Source organism: Neopelma chrysocephalum, unplaced genomic scaffold (genome assembly GCF_003984885.1).
Source record: "Neopelma chrysocephalum unplaced genomic scaffold, ASM398488v2 Primary Assembly neopelma1_281, whole genome shotgun sequence".
NCBI lineage: Eukaryota > Metazoa > Chordata > Aves > Passeriformes > Pipridae > Neopelma > Neopelma chrysocephalum.
Window position 1 is genome coordinate 504634 of NW_020897943.1, and position 16659 is coordinate 521292.

The 16659-nt window shown below is 47.3% G+C and overlaps 1 protein-coding gene across 2 annotated transcripts; it reads right to left on the reverse strand.

Annotated features, from left to right (window-relative positions):
• Positions 1 to 211: 211 nt before the first annotated feature.
• Positions 212 to 16571, reverse strand: IVNS1ABP (influenza virus NS1A binding protein). Of its 2 annotated transcripts, none has more exons than XM_027704478.1 (15): positions 11351 to 11582; positions 10724 to 10935; positions 9415 to 9541; positions 8960 to 9129; positions 8797 to 8872; positions 7933 to 8106; positions 7449 to 7574; positions 5973 to 6080; positions 3826 to 3952; positions 3078 to 3302; positions 2862 to 2983; positions 2640 to 2766; positions 2428 to 2559; positions 2111 to 2284; positions 212 to 1636 (listed from the first exon to the last, which is right to left on the reverse strand). In XM_027704478.1, the coding sequence occupies exons 3-15, from the start codon at positions 9523 to 9525 to the stop codon at positions 1383 to 1385; spliced, it is 1926 nt and encodes a 641-aa protein (XP_027560279.1). In that variant the 5' UTR covers positions 9526 to 9541; positions 10724 to 10935; positions 11351 to 11582; the 3' UTR covers positions 212 to 1382. The 2 variants fall into 2 exon arrangements, with proteins under 2 accessions (XP_027560279.1, XP_027560280.1); XM_027704479.1 differs by lacking the exon at positions 11351 to 11582 and adding an exon at positions 16463 to 16571 and having other exon boundaries at positions 224 to 1636.
• Positions 16572 to 16659: the final 88 nt, after the last annotated feature.

Genomic DNA, 16659 nt, shown 5'->3' on the forward strand with positions numbered 1-16659 from the left:
GCTCTGCCTTGGAAGCAGAGAGATCTCCCACACAAGGGCTGTTGGTCAGCCCTGTGTCCTCCAGCAGCACAAGGGACACTTCACTCCCTCCATTCTACTCCAGGGCTGTCAGTTAAACACCCCCTTCCTTGCTCCTGGACCTGCACCCATCCCAAGGGTCGTTTTTAGAATCCCACAGTTCTGTTTGCAAAGAAAAGGACACACAGAGAGCTCAGAGCACGCCTGTGGTGCGAGGGTTTCCCAAAAGGTACCTTTAATGTGTTTGCAGCAGCAGCAAGCAGTCAGTGCTAGTTTGGCACCCAGTCAGGTGTGCAGCACTACACATTAGACACCAAGTCATCCCAACCCAACAGCTGATCCAGAGGAATAGAGAGAGTGAACGAAAACAGGACTATGAGCACATAGGAAATCAAGTTATTTGTGTTCTATCACACTTCCAGCTCGGAATATTAGAAAAATAAACTTAAGACAGTTACTACAACACATTTTCAGTGCCAGCTGGCAAGAGCTGAAAACCCATGAGAACCCCCCTCCCCGAGGACAAAGATCAGCTCACCCAGAGTAACAAAGGGCGGTACAGAAAGCGCTCTGCGTCCTCAAAACACCCGGAGCCAAAGGAATTCTCCCCCCCAGGAGGTCTCAGCTGTGGTGTCTCAGAAAGCCTGTGCAGCTCTAAGGTAGGTGGTGCAGACTAACTTACACTATTGCAGCAGAGGCAAAGCTCCCACACGGGTGAGTCCACTGTCCCACTCGGTCTCTATGGACTCCAAGGTTGTCTCTTTGTTCCAATAACCATTGATCTGCCACGTGCATTTCAACAGACAAAATACTCTGCTGAGTATATAAAAACTGTTATAAAAAGGCAATTGTAAAAGATAAGGTATTAGCAGAGGCATGTCAGCTTTTTTTTAATAAAAAAAATAGCCATTATATCTATTTAAATAAGGCTTCTTGTTACAGATTGTTCCAGTTACTGAAGGAAACCAAGGCCTGATGAGAAAGAAAAAACAACTATCCCCCCCAAACTTTACCCTTCCTGCCCCGAGAACACACCTACAGGAAACCATTTCATGTGCAAAGTGACAGAACAAACACTGGGGGAAGCTCCTGAAATGATATGCCCAGTCTAGTTTCTCCTGCCTTATCTTCAAAATCTTGAAAACAAAACCAAAACGAAAGTTCTAAAATACACAAAAACCCCCTTCATCTCAATATTCTTTCCAAAACAAAATATGTACAGCACATTAATATGCAATATGCAAAAGCTCTTGTGTTGCTGTTGGCAACGTCTATGCCCTCCCCGCCCCTATTCACAGGTGTACCTCTACTGACACACAATTACATCACTAAGCCTGTTAGTTTGAAAAGGGGATTTAATTCACTCAGAACTTGTAGATCTTGGTGTAGGGGCTCCACTCGTTGGTCTCCGGGTTGTAGACCTCGAGGGTGTTGAGGAAGTCGTTGCCGTCGAAGCCGCCCACGGCGTAGATGGTGTTGCCCACGGTGGTGATGCCGGCGTTGCTGCGGGCCGTGGTCATGCTGCCCATCATGCGCCACTCGTTGCGCGCGGGGTCGTACATCTCCACGCAGTTCACCGCGTGCGTGCCGTCGAAGCCGCCGCCCACGAACAGCTTGCCTGGCAAAGGGAAGGGGCAGAGGATGGGCGCTGGGCTCCAGCCTCCTCCTGGGAACGCAGACCCAGCCCGAAGGAGGAACCCCAGGGGGTCTGGCAGAGACCTCAGTCAAGGTCTGCAGTGACAAGGTGACCTGCCTTGGCTCTCCTGAGCGTGGCAGCTGAGGGGAACCTGGGTCAGAGCAAGGGCAAAGTCCAAATGCAAACAGGTGGAGCTCTGGAGTGCTTTGCAAAGACTGAATGGGGAATGCCCCAAAACTCTCAGATTTCTTTAATCCAAACAAGGTTTAGCCAGGTTCTTACTGTACCGTGTCCTCCCCGAGCAGGAACACAGCTTTGCACTCTACTAACATCGCAGCTCAACGTGGAACATTCACCAAGCACCAGACGCTGCTCAGGCCCTGCAGCAGCAGCCCCTACCAAGAGAGCCCCCCTCAGAGACACCCCCCTCCCCAAGAGCCCCTGGCAGCCCCGCACCTTCCCGCACGGCCACGCCGGCGCCGCGCCGCGCCACGTTCATGGGCGCGATGAGGGTCCACGTGTTGTTCTCGGGGTTGTAACGCTCCACGCTGTTGAGGCAGTTCCACGACTCGGCTCCCCCGATGATGTACAGGAATCCCCCCAGCTCGCACACGGCCGACTGGTGTCTCCCTGCAAGCGAACGCCAGCACAGCCATGCACCAACATCCCACAGCAGCTCAAAGGTAAAGCTTGGTTTGGTTTGGGTTTTGCTTTGGGGCAGTTTTGCGGTTGCCCTTTTCTCCCCCTCCCTCCTGACTACACAACGAACTTACGGATGTTCAGGGGAGCACAGCTTGTCCAGGACTTTGTTATGGGATCAAACACGTCACAGTTCTTCAGTCCCTTTTGGCCATAAGGATCAGAACCACCCACGATGTACAGCTTTCCATTGAGGGCACACACTCCTGTTCACAAGGGACAGAACGGTAAGTAAAGAAGGAGTGAATTTACAACACCCCAGCTCCCTGTGCTGCAGAGGCCTCACCTGCATTGCAGCGGTTGGTCCTCAGCTCTGGGACAGGAGTCCAGTCGTCGATCTCTGGCTCGTACATCTCTCCACAGCTCAGGTCATCCGAGTGGCCGTTGGATCCCCCCACAACATAGAGCTGCCCCTGAGTGGAACAAACACCCCCCACTTCAGCACTGGAGCGCCCGGAACCACGGAGGAAGCCCCGGTGGCGGTCAGCGTGCCCCTGTGCGCACCCACCATCAGCACTGCCATCTGGAACCGAGCCCTGGGCGTCCTCATGGGCGCGATGAAGGTCCAGGTGTCGCTCTGCGGGTCGTAGCACTCCACCGTGCGCAGGCACTCCTCCCGGTTGTAGCCACCTGGAAGCAAAGGCTCTCGTGGCACCACCGTTCAAGCTGAAGAACCCCAGTGGGTGGTGGTGAGGATCCCGCAGCCCCCTGGCCGTGCCCTGACCTGCAGCGATGAGCTTGCCGTGCAGCTCGGCCGTGCCCAGCCCCGAGCGCGCGTACTGCATGGGGGACATGGGCTTCTCCACCACGTTGCTGGGCTGCAGCTCGAAGCTGAGGCTCTTCAGCAGCCGGGGGGTGCTCGAGGGGGAGCTCTGCGGGCTGTTCCGGCCGTGCAGGAAGATCACACACAGCACCCCGTCCAGAACAGCCAGACACAGGTACGTGTTACCTGGCAGCGGGAGACAAGGAGAGACCACTGAGGTCAGTAAAGTTGTGGGTCACCCCAAGCGAAAGCCAACGAGGGTTTTTTGGTTCTGCTCCTCCCCTTATCTCCTTGGGTTTTTTCTGGTTACTGTTTTTCCAAGTGTTAGAAAAAGTGTTAGTTACTGAAAAATCTGCGTTTTAAGTACTAAAATAGTACTCGAAGAAAGTAAGACAACGACCTAAGGATGTGCTGGGAGAGTCTCTGCACACACCCAGAGCAAAGAGCTCTGCTAATTAATTAGGGACTGCCTATCTCCTTAGGCTTTTCTGGGTAACTGCTGCACACCTCGGCATTTGGGATGGCCCTGTAGATAAGGAATTGAGATGTATGTGATCCCAGTTACATTAGAAACATCCCATCAATTACTTGTAAGAAAAAGCACTTCTGCATTCCTCAGAGATGCTGAAGGAAACCCCCAGGGAGCAGGAGGTGGTGGGTACACGACACCAGACACATCTGTTAGACAAGCCCTGCCCCTGTTACTCACTCGAGGTCTTCTCTGAAGCAATGATTTTCCACTCGTGTTTAGGACTCTGAACAGTAGCATTTGGAGAAAGACTTCCAGTGCAGCTGCTACTGATCTGCTTGTGATCATTCTCACGTGGTGGCTTCTTCTGCAAAATCAAAAGGCAGCTACAGAAACCTAGCCAGAGACTACACCTCCTGCTACCTCTGCTTCCCTGAGCTATCCGTACCTCCAGCAGAGCACATCCGTGTGCCACCCCCGCAGAGCGGCACTCAGAGCACACCTCCTCCTGCACAGCACCTCCCTACCCAGCAACAGCCACAAACCACCCTGCACCTTCCTCCTGGGACTCCTCTCATCCTGTGACTGCAGCTCTGCACTGCTGGAGTCGGAGCAGGAACCATTTCAAATCCCTGGAAGAGTCTGCCTCACTGACAGCATTTACAAATGCAAGGCAAGAGCTGCATGCAGTGGGACACAACTGAGCTACCAACTAGAAGCCTCTCTCCCAGCTCTGCTCCTGAACTGGAGTTCATTATATAATGCTATTTGGAAGTGAATTAACTATTCTCTTCATTCCCTGAAGACAAATTAATTTCGCCTCAGTTCCTCTCTGTGCTCAGATTAGCTGTTTCTTGGATTTTACTCCCTTGATACTTCCCAGTAACAGGAGATTTCTGCTTTCTTTTCATCTTCAATTAAATTTATACTGTAGCTTACATTATTTTGCTCAATTAAGAAAACCCTCCAAATATCCCATTTCAGCCCAGTTGGCTGGGGTGGTTCAGGCTTTTCCTGAAGCCCAGAAGTTGCTGTGCTGTCTGTTCTGCTCAGCAGCAGAGTTTGTGACCACAGCTCCAAGTTTGTGATGCTTGCAGAGTTCCCTGGAGCCTGATCTCCATGGAAACTGTCACAAGACTTCTAAAACACAACACCTAGTGCCGATAACCTCACACAGAGGAGCTCCCCCCTGAACATCAGCTCATTGGTGGGCAGCGTTTTTGGTGTGGCTGAATCTCCATCCAGTTAACCCCTCGTGCTCTTATCTTTAAACTGCCTCGACCCCAACAGAAAATACCAACTTTCGTAATTCAAAAACTTAAAAGTTGCAATTTTTCCAAGACTGGTGTCAGATCTCCCAACTGTTCAGAATGTCTAAAGTCAGTGATTCTTCTTATCAGAAAGGATTTAGAAAAAAGTTGAGGACCCCTGGTCTTATTTCTGAAAATGAACTTTCTGAACCTTCACCTCCCCACTCCTAACCATTACAAGGAGTAGTATCCAAAGGTGGAGAAGTCTGTGAAGGCTTATTAAAAACAATTAAGAAAGTGGAAAATTAGCTGGCTTTTCATTTTCCTCTCTTTTCATTTCTAAAATCCATGTTCTGGGGTGGACAGTGTTTTGCTAAAAGTTCCAAGATGTAAACTTTTTGCATCAGCATGTTATAAAATATTACAATACATCTGCTTCAAATTCAGTGAATTTAAACAAACTTCAGGTGTATAAAACAACTGATAATTTACATCTGTTAGTCCCTCTTTATTCTTTGTGCTTAGCCTCTGTTTTGCTAAGCTGTGTGGTTTTCAGGAGTTGAGAAGGATTATACCTGGTTAGAAATGAAAAAAATGAAAATAATTAAAAAAAAACCTTTCAAAAAGGACAGGACTGACTTGCACTCAGTCAAAACACCTCTGGATCAGAGAGATCTGGCAGCTACACTACCAGTGCAGCTGAACAAAGGGAACGGACGCTGGCAGCTGAAGGATTAGAACTTGGATCTGGAATCTCTCCCTGGGCCAGAATTTCCCAGCAGCATTTCCACTGCAAGCCAAGCGGCCCGAGATTCTTTACAGTCTCTGGATAACTCTACAAAGCCTCAGTTGACTTCCTACAGCTGAGTGCTTGTCTGCCTCTTCTTTCTTCTAACAGCCAAGATTGATTTTGAAGTCAAACCCAGAGCACTGGGTTTTGCAAAGGCTCAGTCTGCCAAAAAACCAGAGGCTGAGACTGTACCACTGCCTGCAGCAGCTCTGAAAGAGACTTTCTTGTGGCGTATTTCTCCATGACAGCTACTGCTGCTTTCTCTGCTGGCACAACACAAGACTTCAGGGGTGCTGTAACCTGCTCCAGTCTAGCTGGGGTTACCTGAGGCTGGCTGCAATTTGTACCTGCACAAACTGAATGTGGTCATCCTCACTGCCATACACCTCAGCCTGTCCATCTAGCAGATTTCCATCAAGCAGCTTGTGATCAGCTGAGTAGTACAGCGTTTGCACCTGCAAAGACAACAACAGAACACCCATGTGGCTGCTGCCCCGGCGCCCCTCAGCTACAGCACATCCCCCCGGCACACCCTGCTCCTCGCTCGGCCCGAGCTCGCCCAGGGGCACCACTGAAAGGAAGCAGATGTCATGGTGGCAATCTTCAAACAGGGGTGGAGGGTCCACACCTTCTCAGCTTGAGAGAGACATCTTCCTTTTCCACGGGCTTCTGCTGTTTGTTTTTCCAGCACAGAAACATTAGACAAGCAAAAGGCACATTAATTTGCAGAGTTATACAAATTCACAGTCTCATGCAAAGCATTTTTCCTTATCCCTGCACACAAGTTTTCTCGCTTGAAAAATACACATATTTAGCTCTACCAAAAAACGTCAAGAGAAGCCAACAGTGGACTCTAAAAGAAAGGTATGGGAACGAGGGAAGACAACACAAATTTAAGCTCTGGAGGGAACTGTTGTCCACCACTGAACATCAGATGCAGCTGTTTCAATGAAACGCATCTGAGTTTCAACATGATCAAAGCTTGTTCCGAGAGGAAATACACACGTGAGAATATACGACAGTATCAACATGTACCTTTGCCTATACAAGTGTTTCTGAAGATCTTTCATGCTTGTAAATAACAAACTCGGAAAATTCTGACGTTCCACGAGATGTGGCAAAGCCTGGAGCCAATTAAAAATTTTGCCTCCCCGCTAATTTTTCCATTAACCACTGCCCAGGCTACATCTACTATCAGTATTCATGAGTAAAGCCATTTAACAACACACAACTTTCAAAAGAATGTATCCTGTAAAAGGAGTAATAAACACCATTAAATCATCATCATCGTTCTCTGCCCACAGCGGATTTTCTTAGGAGAACTGGGGCAGGACTGCTGCTTCTGTACGTGTCAATACACTTGAGGGTTCTTCTTGGTTCTTCAGCCTTGGTATCCTAGTTTTGTTAATAAACCTATGGGGAGATAAACCAACGGGGAGGAACAACCATTAGAAGCTTTTACCTACTGTGCATTTACAAGCAAAACCTGCAAGAGGAAAACATCAAGAATCTACGGCAAGTCCTCAGTTACCACCTCCCCAAACCTACAGCGAGATACACGCCACTCTGAGGGCACTATACAGCAACAGGGAGCAAAAAGGGAAAGCAGAAGACCAGACTGAACAGTTCATTCAGCTCACCTGAACACCCCCCCAGTTTCTCAGCTTAGGGGTACCTACAGTAAAATTTAAATTCTTTAGGGTCATAGTTCAAAAAGTGAAAAAAATTTTAAAAAAATTAAAAAGTAAAAAGGGATCATCCTTCATAATGGCTTTTTCGTTTAAAAAAAATAAATGTTGAATCCCATTTTCTTGAAGACTAACCTCTTCCATGAGATCTTCCAGGCTGTCTCCGTTCTCCCAGATGCTGCGCTGTACCCAGTTGATTACCTTTGTGTACAATTTGCCATTGCTGGGTAGGCCAACATTGTCTTCCAGCATTATTTCAAGCTTGAAGGAGAAGAGAAAAGCACGATTACTCCCTAGGAATTACCCTGGTATGTGCAGCGTGCTGTACTTTACACAGTCAGCATTACTCTCACTTTACCTCCGAGGAGCTGCCCAGGCTCTGGAACTAAGCAGAGTGTTTAAGCACAACCACAGCTACCTTCTGCACTTGGAAAGGATGACAGTGTGTCCTCTCCACAGTTAAGGTTCAGAGCATATGAATATTACACAGATCCATAACTGTCGCTCTGTTGGCAGAAGTCAATACACCAAGTTTTCCTTCCCCCAAAAAGGAAGCCATCCTTGCTGGTTGCTCTTCAGAAGTCTCATCCCAGAAGGAATTCTACAAAGCCAAACTAACCTTTAGCCGTGGGAGTTTGAGAAATTCCTCCTGTTCTGAAATCTGTACAAGGTGTTCCTGTATGTAGCCATCAATCTTGTTCAACAAACGGGAGTCTCCCATGGAACTGGCAAAGTTCCGGTAGGAGATGCAGCTCTGCACATCCATCTTGGACAGCAAATAGTCACCACAGACCTGGGAAGGGAAAAGCTGCATCTTAGTTCACAAGGAGACAAGGTTTTTATGCATTTAAATCATCCACCTCAACATACAGCAACAGCTGTTTTGTGCCTGCAGGACAGTGACTGTCTGCTGTCATCCCCATGCCAGAGCTGGAAAGGACACGGTGCCTTCCATAGGAATATGCAAATTTAAATTAAAAAGTCAGACACAATTTGGAAGTTGCTGACATGACACTGGCCCCCTGCTTTTCTACAGAACACCTATTACAACCTTCTTAGTCAGGTGAGGTGAATCCCTATCCCTTGGAAAAGGTATCCCCCTCCGTGGGATCAAGCGCTACCAACTTTATATTCAGGAGGGTGTGGATTATTCTTTTTTCCAGGTTTAATTATGTCCCCAACACAAGCAAGCACAGCACTGCTCCCATGGACCCCAAGGTGAGCAACCAGCCAGGATTCCAAGCTGTTTTCCTCACGCAGGTGCACAAACTCCAAACGTGAGTTCAGAGACCCCCTCAGCACAAACACAACTCATGTGGCAGCAGCACTCACTGCTGGCACCCCGGTCACTGCTGCCAAGGGACACCTACAGAAGCTTCACACTGACACACAGGCATCACTTTCTGCCTCACTAACACCAAAAAGCACAATGCTGTCAGCTTGGGAAGGCAGAAAGGACTTCCAGAGGAGCTGAGAACTGTACCTGCTTAACCCTCTCCATTTTCAACCTCTTTGCTGCAGAGTATACATCTTTAACCAGCTCTTTGTCAGCTTTCAACCTATTAAAGACAGAAATTTATCTCTATTATCATTTTGATTTTCCAAACCAAAGCTTACTCTCTCTGCTTTCTGTGAAAACCACTTACTGAGCAGTATAGGCATAATTCAACAGAACTTCCACAGCCTCTGGATTGAGATCATCAAACTTCACGTGGGACACTCCGTGGCAGTCACTGTCAGTGTTGAAGATTTCAAACAGGTAGGGGCTGCAGCAGGCCAGCACAGCTCGGTGTGCCAGCATCTCATGGCCACACACCTGCAGTCAGAACACAAACAGAAAGCTCACATGCTGGTAGGGAATTTTTGGAATTACATCTGTATTTTAATAGTATAAAGGGAAAGCCACAGTTCAAGTGGATGCCACAGATCAAATCGGTTTTTCCAATCAATAGTCTCCAGCTGGAAAACAATGTCAGCATCACTCCTCTCAAAGAGTATCTGATTTTTTTTTTTTTCAGTGTACATTTTTCAGGAGAACTGGACTCTGAAATGCCCCCTCTCCCGAGCAGTGAGGCACACAGAGCCCTCAGGACACGGGTACCTGGAGGCGGACGTCGCAGAACTGGCCGCTCTTCCGTAAGGCATTGAGTTTGGCAACGGAGGACTCGATGAAGTTCTCATCTTCAAACATCAAATATCCATTGGGAATCATTTTGGTGACGGTTTGGCTGCAAGGAAAAGGCATAAAGGTTATGGACACGATGTCATGCTTCAGTGCAGGAGGACTATTAACACCCTGTTTGCAAACAAACATTCAGGGAGGATAAAGGGGTTCATGATTTTCACAGACCAAGGCCACAGCTCTTAATTCACATCACGGGAGGCACCAGGTTCAGAACTACACCCTGAACTTGTGCCAGCTCCATGGGAGCAAGCTGGAACTCCCTGGATTACACAAGAAGCTTCACTCCCCTCTATAAAGATCTTATTTGGACATTTATCACCAGCTCTCATTATTCATCACCATTTTCCACTCACTATCACACTAGTCAGCTGCGTTTTTTGCACAGCTACATTGCAAAATAAGAATTTAAAGTAACTGGTGAAGTAGAATAGAAATAGAAATATATTTTGTTTAATTTTATGAGTAATGACTTGGTATTTTAGAGCAGCTGGAACTCATGAAACAACACTATGACCAACAAAACAACGACCATGGATTTTAAGTCATCTTGAAACTAAAACAACCTCCCCTGAAGATCTTACCCATATATAAACACATCCTCTCAGGGGAACGGGTCCAAGGCAGGAAAAATAACTTCAGGAAACTAACTTTTTGATCTGGAAGCTATTTTGTAGCTCTTTCAATTGATTCGCTTTTAGTTATGCACTTAGAGGAAAAGTCCACTTTCCAAATAGGAAGCTAATTAAGAATACTAAAATATTACCCTGAGGTCACCTAATGAATTAAAAAGAGTAATTAAAAAAAAAATCTAATTTGTAACTTTGAGCTGCTAACCCACACAAAAGTGCAGTTTCCTCAAAAATTGCAGAGGAAAGTATATGTGGGATACTACTAATGTTACCAGCAACAATTTGTATTTCCATCTAAGGTGTAAGAAAATTCTGAAGATCAGAGTAAACGAGAAAAACCCAAAACAGAAAAAGTGGAGAGCAAAAATCAGCAGCAGAAATAGCAAAGCCCCCCCCAAAATAATTCTGGTATTAATCCATTTATTTTCACTTACCACTGCAAGCATTTGACCCTAAACTGGCAACAACACTCTTTTATAGAAAGATCATTATCCATTTATTGTGTTTTATTAAAAAAAGGACAGCAAGGGTTAAAATTTGCAGCATTTCAGCTAAAGTATTAACTACTGTACACACAGTTAGTGGTATCAACTCACCTAACAAATATATGACTGTAAATTTAAAATAGTCCAATGGTATCACTGTGTTAGAACAGAGCACTTGAGTTTCCGTGCTCTGGGGAGATGTTTGTTGAAATGCAGAAGCAGCTGCAATATGGATTCCAAAACTATCAGGCTTGAAGATGATGTAATAAAGTCCTTATGAGCTATAGACATGAATTTCTTCTGTGATAATCATTCATCATAACCTGCAACAAAGGAGAAGTTATCAAGTAAGGCCAATAGATAGTGCTACCCTGTATTTCAGATAAAACTTCCATGCTGTGTCAAAGTACAAACAGCTCACAAACAAGTTGTTCTTCACAAAAAGCAAACAGCCTGAAAAATTCCACATTGACACCAACACATTCTCACGGCTAATGAGAGATCAACCACACCACTTGTTAAACCCCCAAAGACAAGAAAAGGGCTGAATTAGTGCTTAGAGAAAAAGTGAGAAGATCTGAATCCCATTTTCAGACAATTCCTTACCAGCTCTGCCCTTCAGCACATCCTATCCCAGACCATTATTGCTTGCACGAGTAAGTAACTTGCAAGTAACACAACAAAAATACTCTTGTAAAATATAATTTTAAAGAAGACCCCGATTCACAAGCCTCCTACCTTTGGCTTTTTCTGTGCTCATCTACTTATAGCCTTCTTCTACCGAATGCCTAAAATTGTCTGACGATGGATTAAGGACATGTCTGAAATGACTGGGCATGTCTCCAGTCTCTGGTACTTCCAAAAGGGTTTATGAAGTCAGAGACCACTATCTGGACGACAGCTTTCCCTGGTGAAAAGTCTGTGAACAGAATCTGTTGGGTTCTGGTCGAGCTCTGCGCTGGGATTCCACCTTCTGTGGGCTCTTTATGCCGGGATTTTCAGGGAGGGCACACAAGGAGGAGGAGCAGCAGCAGGGAGGGAACAGGCAACAAACACCCACTCTGGAACTTTCCATGACCCTGATGCCACCTCAGGAAAACCTCAAGCACTCCAGCTCCAAAACTCTCTTCATAGCTACACAATAAATGCCACATCGGGAATCGGGTTTCCTAAAAAAAGGTTGCCCCCGTTGCAGGGAAGAGCCCCCGTGCCCCTGGTGCTGCCACGCGGGTGTCCCTGGGCAGGGGCTGGATGTCCCTGGTCCCTCGGCAGAGCAGCAGCTCCAGCGGGAGGCTGATTCCCAGGAGCGGCAGGGGGCATTATCCCGCCGTATCCCAGCTCCACGGCAAACTGCTCCCAGCCCCGCAGCCCTGCAGACAACACTTCGTGCAGGAAGAATTAACAGGCATTAACTTTGGCTACTGGAACAGGCACACCCCCTCCTCCAAGGAAGGAACACCTGCTCCACAGCTCCATCCAGCTGGAATGGAGAACCCTGGAACGCTGGGAGGACCCTGGGACTACAACCTTCTACTTTAAGGTCAGCCTGCTTTTCTAGGAAAAGAAATCTCAAAGATTAAAGGTGTATTCTTTTTATAATCCTACAGGCGAGTTCTGAAATTGAAACCAAGCTCTATTTACCAAATATTATTTAATTAAGCATTTGGCAGTCAACACTTCTCATGTGGGTACAACTGGCATAATCACTGCAGGTTTCAAAGTGATCCAAACTTCTCAGAACAGAGCCTGACTCCCCAAAGATTCACCTCAACCAAAACACTTCCAGTTACAGGACAGCCAGTCAAACAATTCCAAACGAATCTCAGCACCGGCCTCGCTCAGTTTACATCTCTGGGCATGTTTTGTCACATTCTGCTGTAGCATATCAACTTTATTTCAAGTGTTATACCACTGTTCTTGTGACCTTGAAGACCTAAAAAGGTCATCCCGAATAATTGTGGATTGCAATGGAAGATTTGTCTCTCACAGTCCTCTGTGTGTGACATCAAACCCACACATACACATTGGTGCACCTCAAAGTATTGTCCAATTTGAATATCTGGGAACATCTTAATTATTGCCACAGAGTTTCAGTGCTGGTTTGTGTGTCATGGCTAACATTATTACTCAAAATAGCATTAAATAGCATGAGCAGATTCATTACTTTCCACATTCTTTTTGGTTTGGTGTACTACTGCTAGAACAAAAGCCAAACTATCAGCCAAAATTCACTGAAAAGCCAAGAATGCTGCATTTTCTGCATTAAAGGTTATAGACAGGTACTGCAAACAAACTCCTTCCTTAAAATTATTTTAAAAATCTAAATCACTTTGTCATTACCTTCCCCCTCCTTGCTGATACTCCCTTCTAGCTCACCACAGCAAGAACCATGTGTGGCTTTTTTTCACAATTTTCCAGGATTCTGAATTTGTTTGAAGCCAAGTGTGATGTTCCAGATCATTGCTACCCAGGAAAATCCTGGTGCCTCTGAAGACTTTTCAAGCTCCACCCAAATGCACTTCTTTAAACACTTTAAAGCTACAAAACCGGCATCCCGGAATGGGAACAACACATTCCACTTAAGAAAACTCTTCCTTGAGAGCTCCCTGCACTTACTTTTTAAATGAAGCAAAAAAAAGAAATCAGAGTGATGTGTGAGCTCTGGATTTCTGTTGTAGTTAATCCTGAGGTTGGACAGTGGTGACAGCCCTTCGATCCAGAGCCGATCACGCTGTGCTGCCCAATGCTCACGTGGTGTGTTCCCACGTCACGGCTGTTCCCAAGCGCAGGAATGCCAGGACTCAAATGTCTGCCCAGCTGCTCCACTGAAACACAACTGTGCTGGAATCACTGTGGTTCCTGAACACTTCATGTGGGGCACAGACTGAGATTCTCCTCTGCTACACGTGTGTACCACTGGGCCATGAAAGAGTCACGGCTCGTAACACACTCGGAGATAAACTGGCTGCACACACTGACTTCCAGAAGAGAAACTTCCTCCTCTTAAATTCACCTTTCCATTTCACTGCATGTACATTTAAAGGTGCATTTAAGATGATTCACCTAAATAACCATGATACTAAGTCTTCTCATCCTTCACTACACTATCCTCTTATATATCTTGCAAATGCTGCTGGAATATGATTAGCTCGGTTACAAGAGCAAATAAATGTAATAATTAATACACTTTAAATTCTTAATTACATTCAGAATTTGGAATCTGCACAACCCAATGTTTTATTTAAACAGTTGTTCACTGCAGAAAACATTCCAGCATTTAAAAAACCTTCCCCAAGATTATTACTGGAGCATCTCAAACCCCTTACCCTGCCCTAAGACTCCCCTGCAGAGCCACTTGTAGGACCTGTGATCCTCTGGTGAGGCACCAAGACAAGCCCCAGAGGCAAAAGTCACCTTGCCCATGACCCAACAACACAGGGAGTCTCTGTTTCACCTCTGACCTTTAATACAGTCCACTTTCCATGTGCTGTATTTCCCTAGAAAGGTAGACAAAGCCCTTGCTCTGTGCCAGTTTTGCACAAACTTTTTTGTCAGATTAAGGTATTACCTCTTCAACTCACAAGTGAAGCACTACCCTGGGGGAGATACTTGTTCATCTGTCGATTAAAAGTCAATACTTGTTGAAATAATCATGGACACTCGATTGACACTTGTTGGGACAATGAAACAAAAATGGAATGTTAACACCTCCTGTAGGTGCTTTCTGGCTTGTCACAGCCCAGCCCAGAAGAAATGTAGGTCACACCTACAACTGTTCACAGTCCATTACCTGTATCAGAAGATAAAACCAGACGTCCTCAAAACATTTCTTTCAGAGATTAGCACTTATTTATGATAAAAACACACTATCTTTTCAAGTCTGAGTTTGCACTGGTCCACGTCACGGACCAAGACATGTATCAACATACTTTACACTACTAAACAGGCTCAACTTCTTTACACCAGGGATTTAAAGTAAGACTCAAGATTTACAACAATTTGTTTTGCTTATTCACTTCTCAGTTGATTTCCACTGAAGATTTAGTCTCACTGATAACTGTGACTTGTAGACAAAATTGTTCTATTTCGCTGCAAATCAACCTCAGTTGTGCTCCCACCCCAGCAATGAGGAGAGAGGGAGGGAATATTTGCTATCCCTGGGTAAGAACTGAAGGGGAAGGATGGAGTACCGTGGACATTTTCCAAAATCTCTGACATGCAGCCCCAGAGGACGCAATACTTGGACTGTCCTCTATAGAGAGCAAGCCTAGAGAGCTCTTCCAAACACACATTATGCATGCAGACTTTAAAAATTTATAAGCAGCAGGCTTTCTGCTTGACTGTTACTGCTGTTCCAGTGACAACCCTCAGCTCTGACACCTCAGCTGCCCATTTAGCACTCGCTTCCAGGACTGGCCTCCCATGCCTCCGAGTCCCAGCACTGCTCATTAGTCCCCATTCCACACTGCTCCTGCCTTTCCTCCCCTTTCCCACGTAGTCTTTATCTACACCTCTTTTTTCAGCTTCTGCCTCACATCCACTCTACTAAAATCCGAGCTCTTTTCCTCCCCCCTCCCTCCCCCCTCATGGGTTTCTTTTTCCCACTAACAGACACTTCCCCACAGTTCTCCAAACATCTGTCACACAACCAAATTAGTGGGGTTTGTTTGTGTGTCCTCCTGGTCTCCCACCCCCCTATTCTGGGTAGTTTTTGCTTTTCTTACCATCTCCTGCTCCTTAAGAACTCAAGCTGAGGAAAACAAAATCAGACCTATTTACAGCAGCTTCCTAACTGGAAAGTATTCCCTCGCTGTTGCACCCTGTGCTCAGGAGTCAGGCCTGTGGCTACAAAATCCTCTTTCTAAAATTAAACCAATCTCACCATCAAAGCACCACATCCTGCTTGGCTTCTTATTTTGCAGCTCCCTGACAGAAGAGAATAAATGTGGTGTCTACACACCCATCACTGGAAAGAACAAAAAAAAAAATCCTCCCTTCACAAACCACACAAATAAAGAGTGACATGAGGCTGTGTTTCCATTACTCCACCACCACTCATCTCCTTAGGAGTAACTCTGCCTCTCACTTTGTCAACATTCTTCTATCCTCCATAAAAATCATAACCAATCCAGGTTTTACCGTCCGTGGGAACCCCGGGTGAGGGAACAGTGAGGGTGCCAATGCGAAGGTATTTTCTACCTTGAAGCGCCTCTGAAAAATTCCACAAAGCTGCTGGAAATTGGTGCACAACGGCAGAAAATACTTCTGCCCACCCACCCCCCCCAAAACAAACAAAACCCCAACAAACCCCGTGGTCATTCATCCTCACCAGCTTTCCCCAGAAGCACTAACGTGGGCTGACAGCCCGCATTTCGCTGTATTATCCCCCAGTTCCTAGACCGGGTACAGATGACAGAAAGGGTCGTGACATTGGCAAGCAGCTGTCAGCACACGTTCTTCGCCCCTATTTCCTGCAAAGCCCGGGACTTCCGCGATCCTTTCCCCCCAGTTACTCCCGAGGGTTCAGGGAGGCGCCGCTCGTGGCGCTGGGGGAGGCAACGCTGCCCTTGGCCCCGCAGCCCCGGAGAGCGCGGGGAGTCCCGGCCGGGGTCACACCACAGCCCCGCTGCCCCCCGCAGGCACCGAGCGGCCTCCCGCCCTCCAGGCCGTGCCCACACGGCAACTCCGCGGCCCGAGGAAACGGGCCCCGAGCACCCAACAAAGAGCGGCGGGGCCGCAGCGCCTCCGGCTCCCTCAGCGCGGGGCGCCCGCCCGGGCCGCCGCCCCGCCCGCTCCCCGGCGCCGAACAAAGAGCGGCCGCACGGCCCTGCCGCCCCCCGCCCGCCCTACCTGGTGCCTCTGAGCGCAGACGGCGCTGAACATATTGGGAGCCTCCGGACTGCGGGGGAAGCCGGTTGCAGGGGCAGCCCCGGCCCGCCGGGAATAGGGAGCGGAGGGCGCGGAGGGCGCGGCGCTGCCGGGAGAGGAGGAGGAGGAGGAGGAGGGTGGCGGGAGCGGAGCGGGAAGCGCGGCCACGAAGCTGCGGG

Coding starts and splice junctions, on each gene's coding strand:
- IVNS1ABP (XM_027704478.1), bottom strand. CDS start 9,525: ATGATTCCCAATGGATATTTGATGTTTGAAGATGAGAACTTCATCGAG. Junction 7,575..7,932: donor TCAAACTCCCACGGCTAAAG/GTTAGTTTGGCT, acceptor TTCTCCTTCAAG/CTTGAAATAATGCTGGAAGA. Junction 6,081..7,448: donor TGGAAGATCTCATGGAAGAG/GTTAGTCTTCAA, acceptor TTGTCTTTGCAG/GTGCAAACGCTGTACTACTC.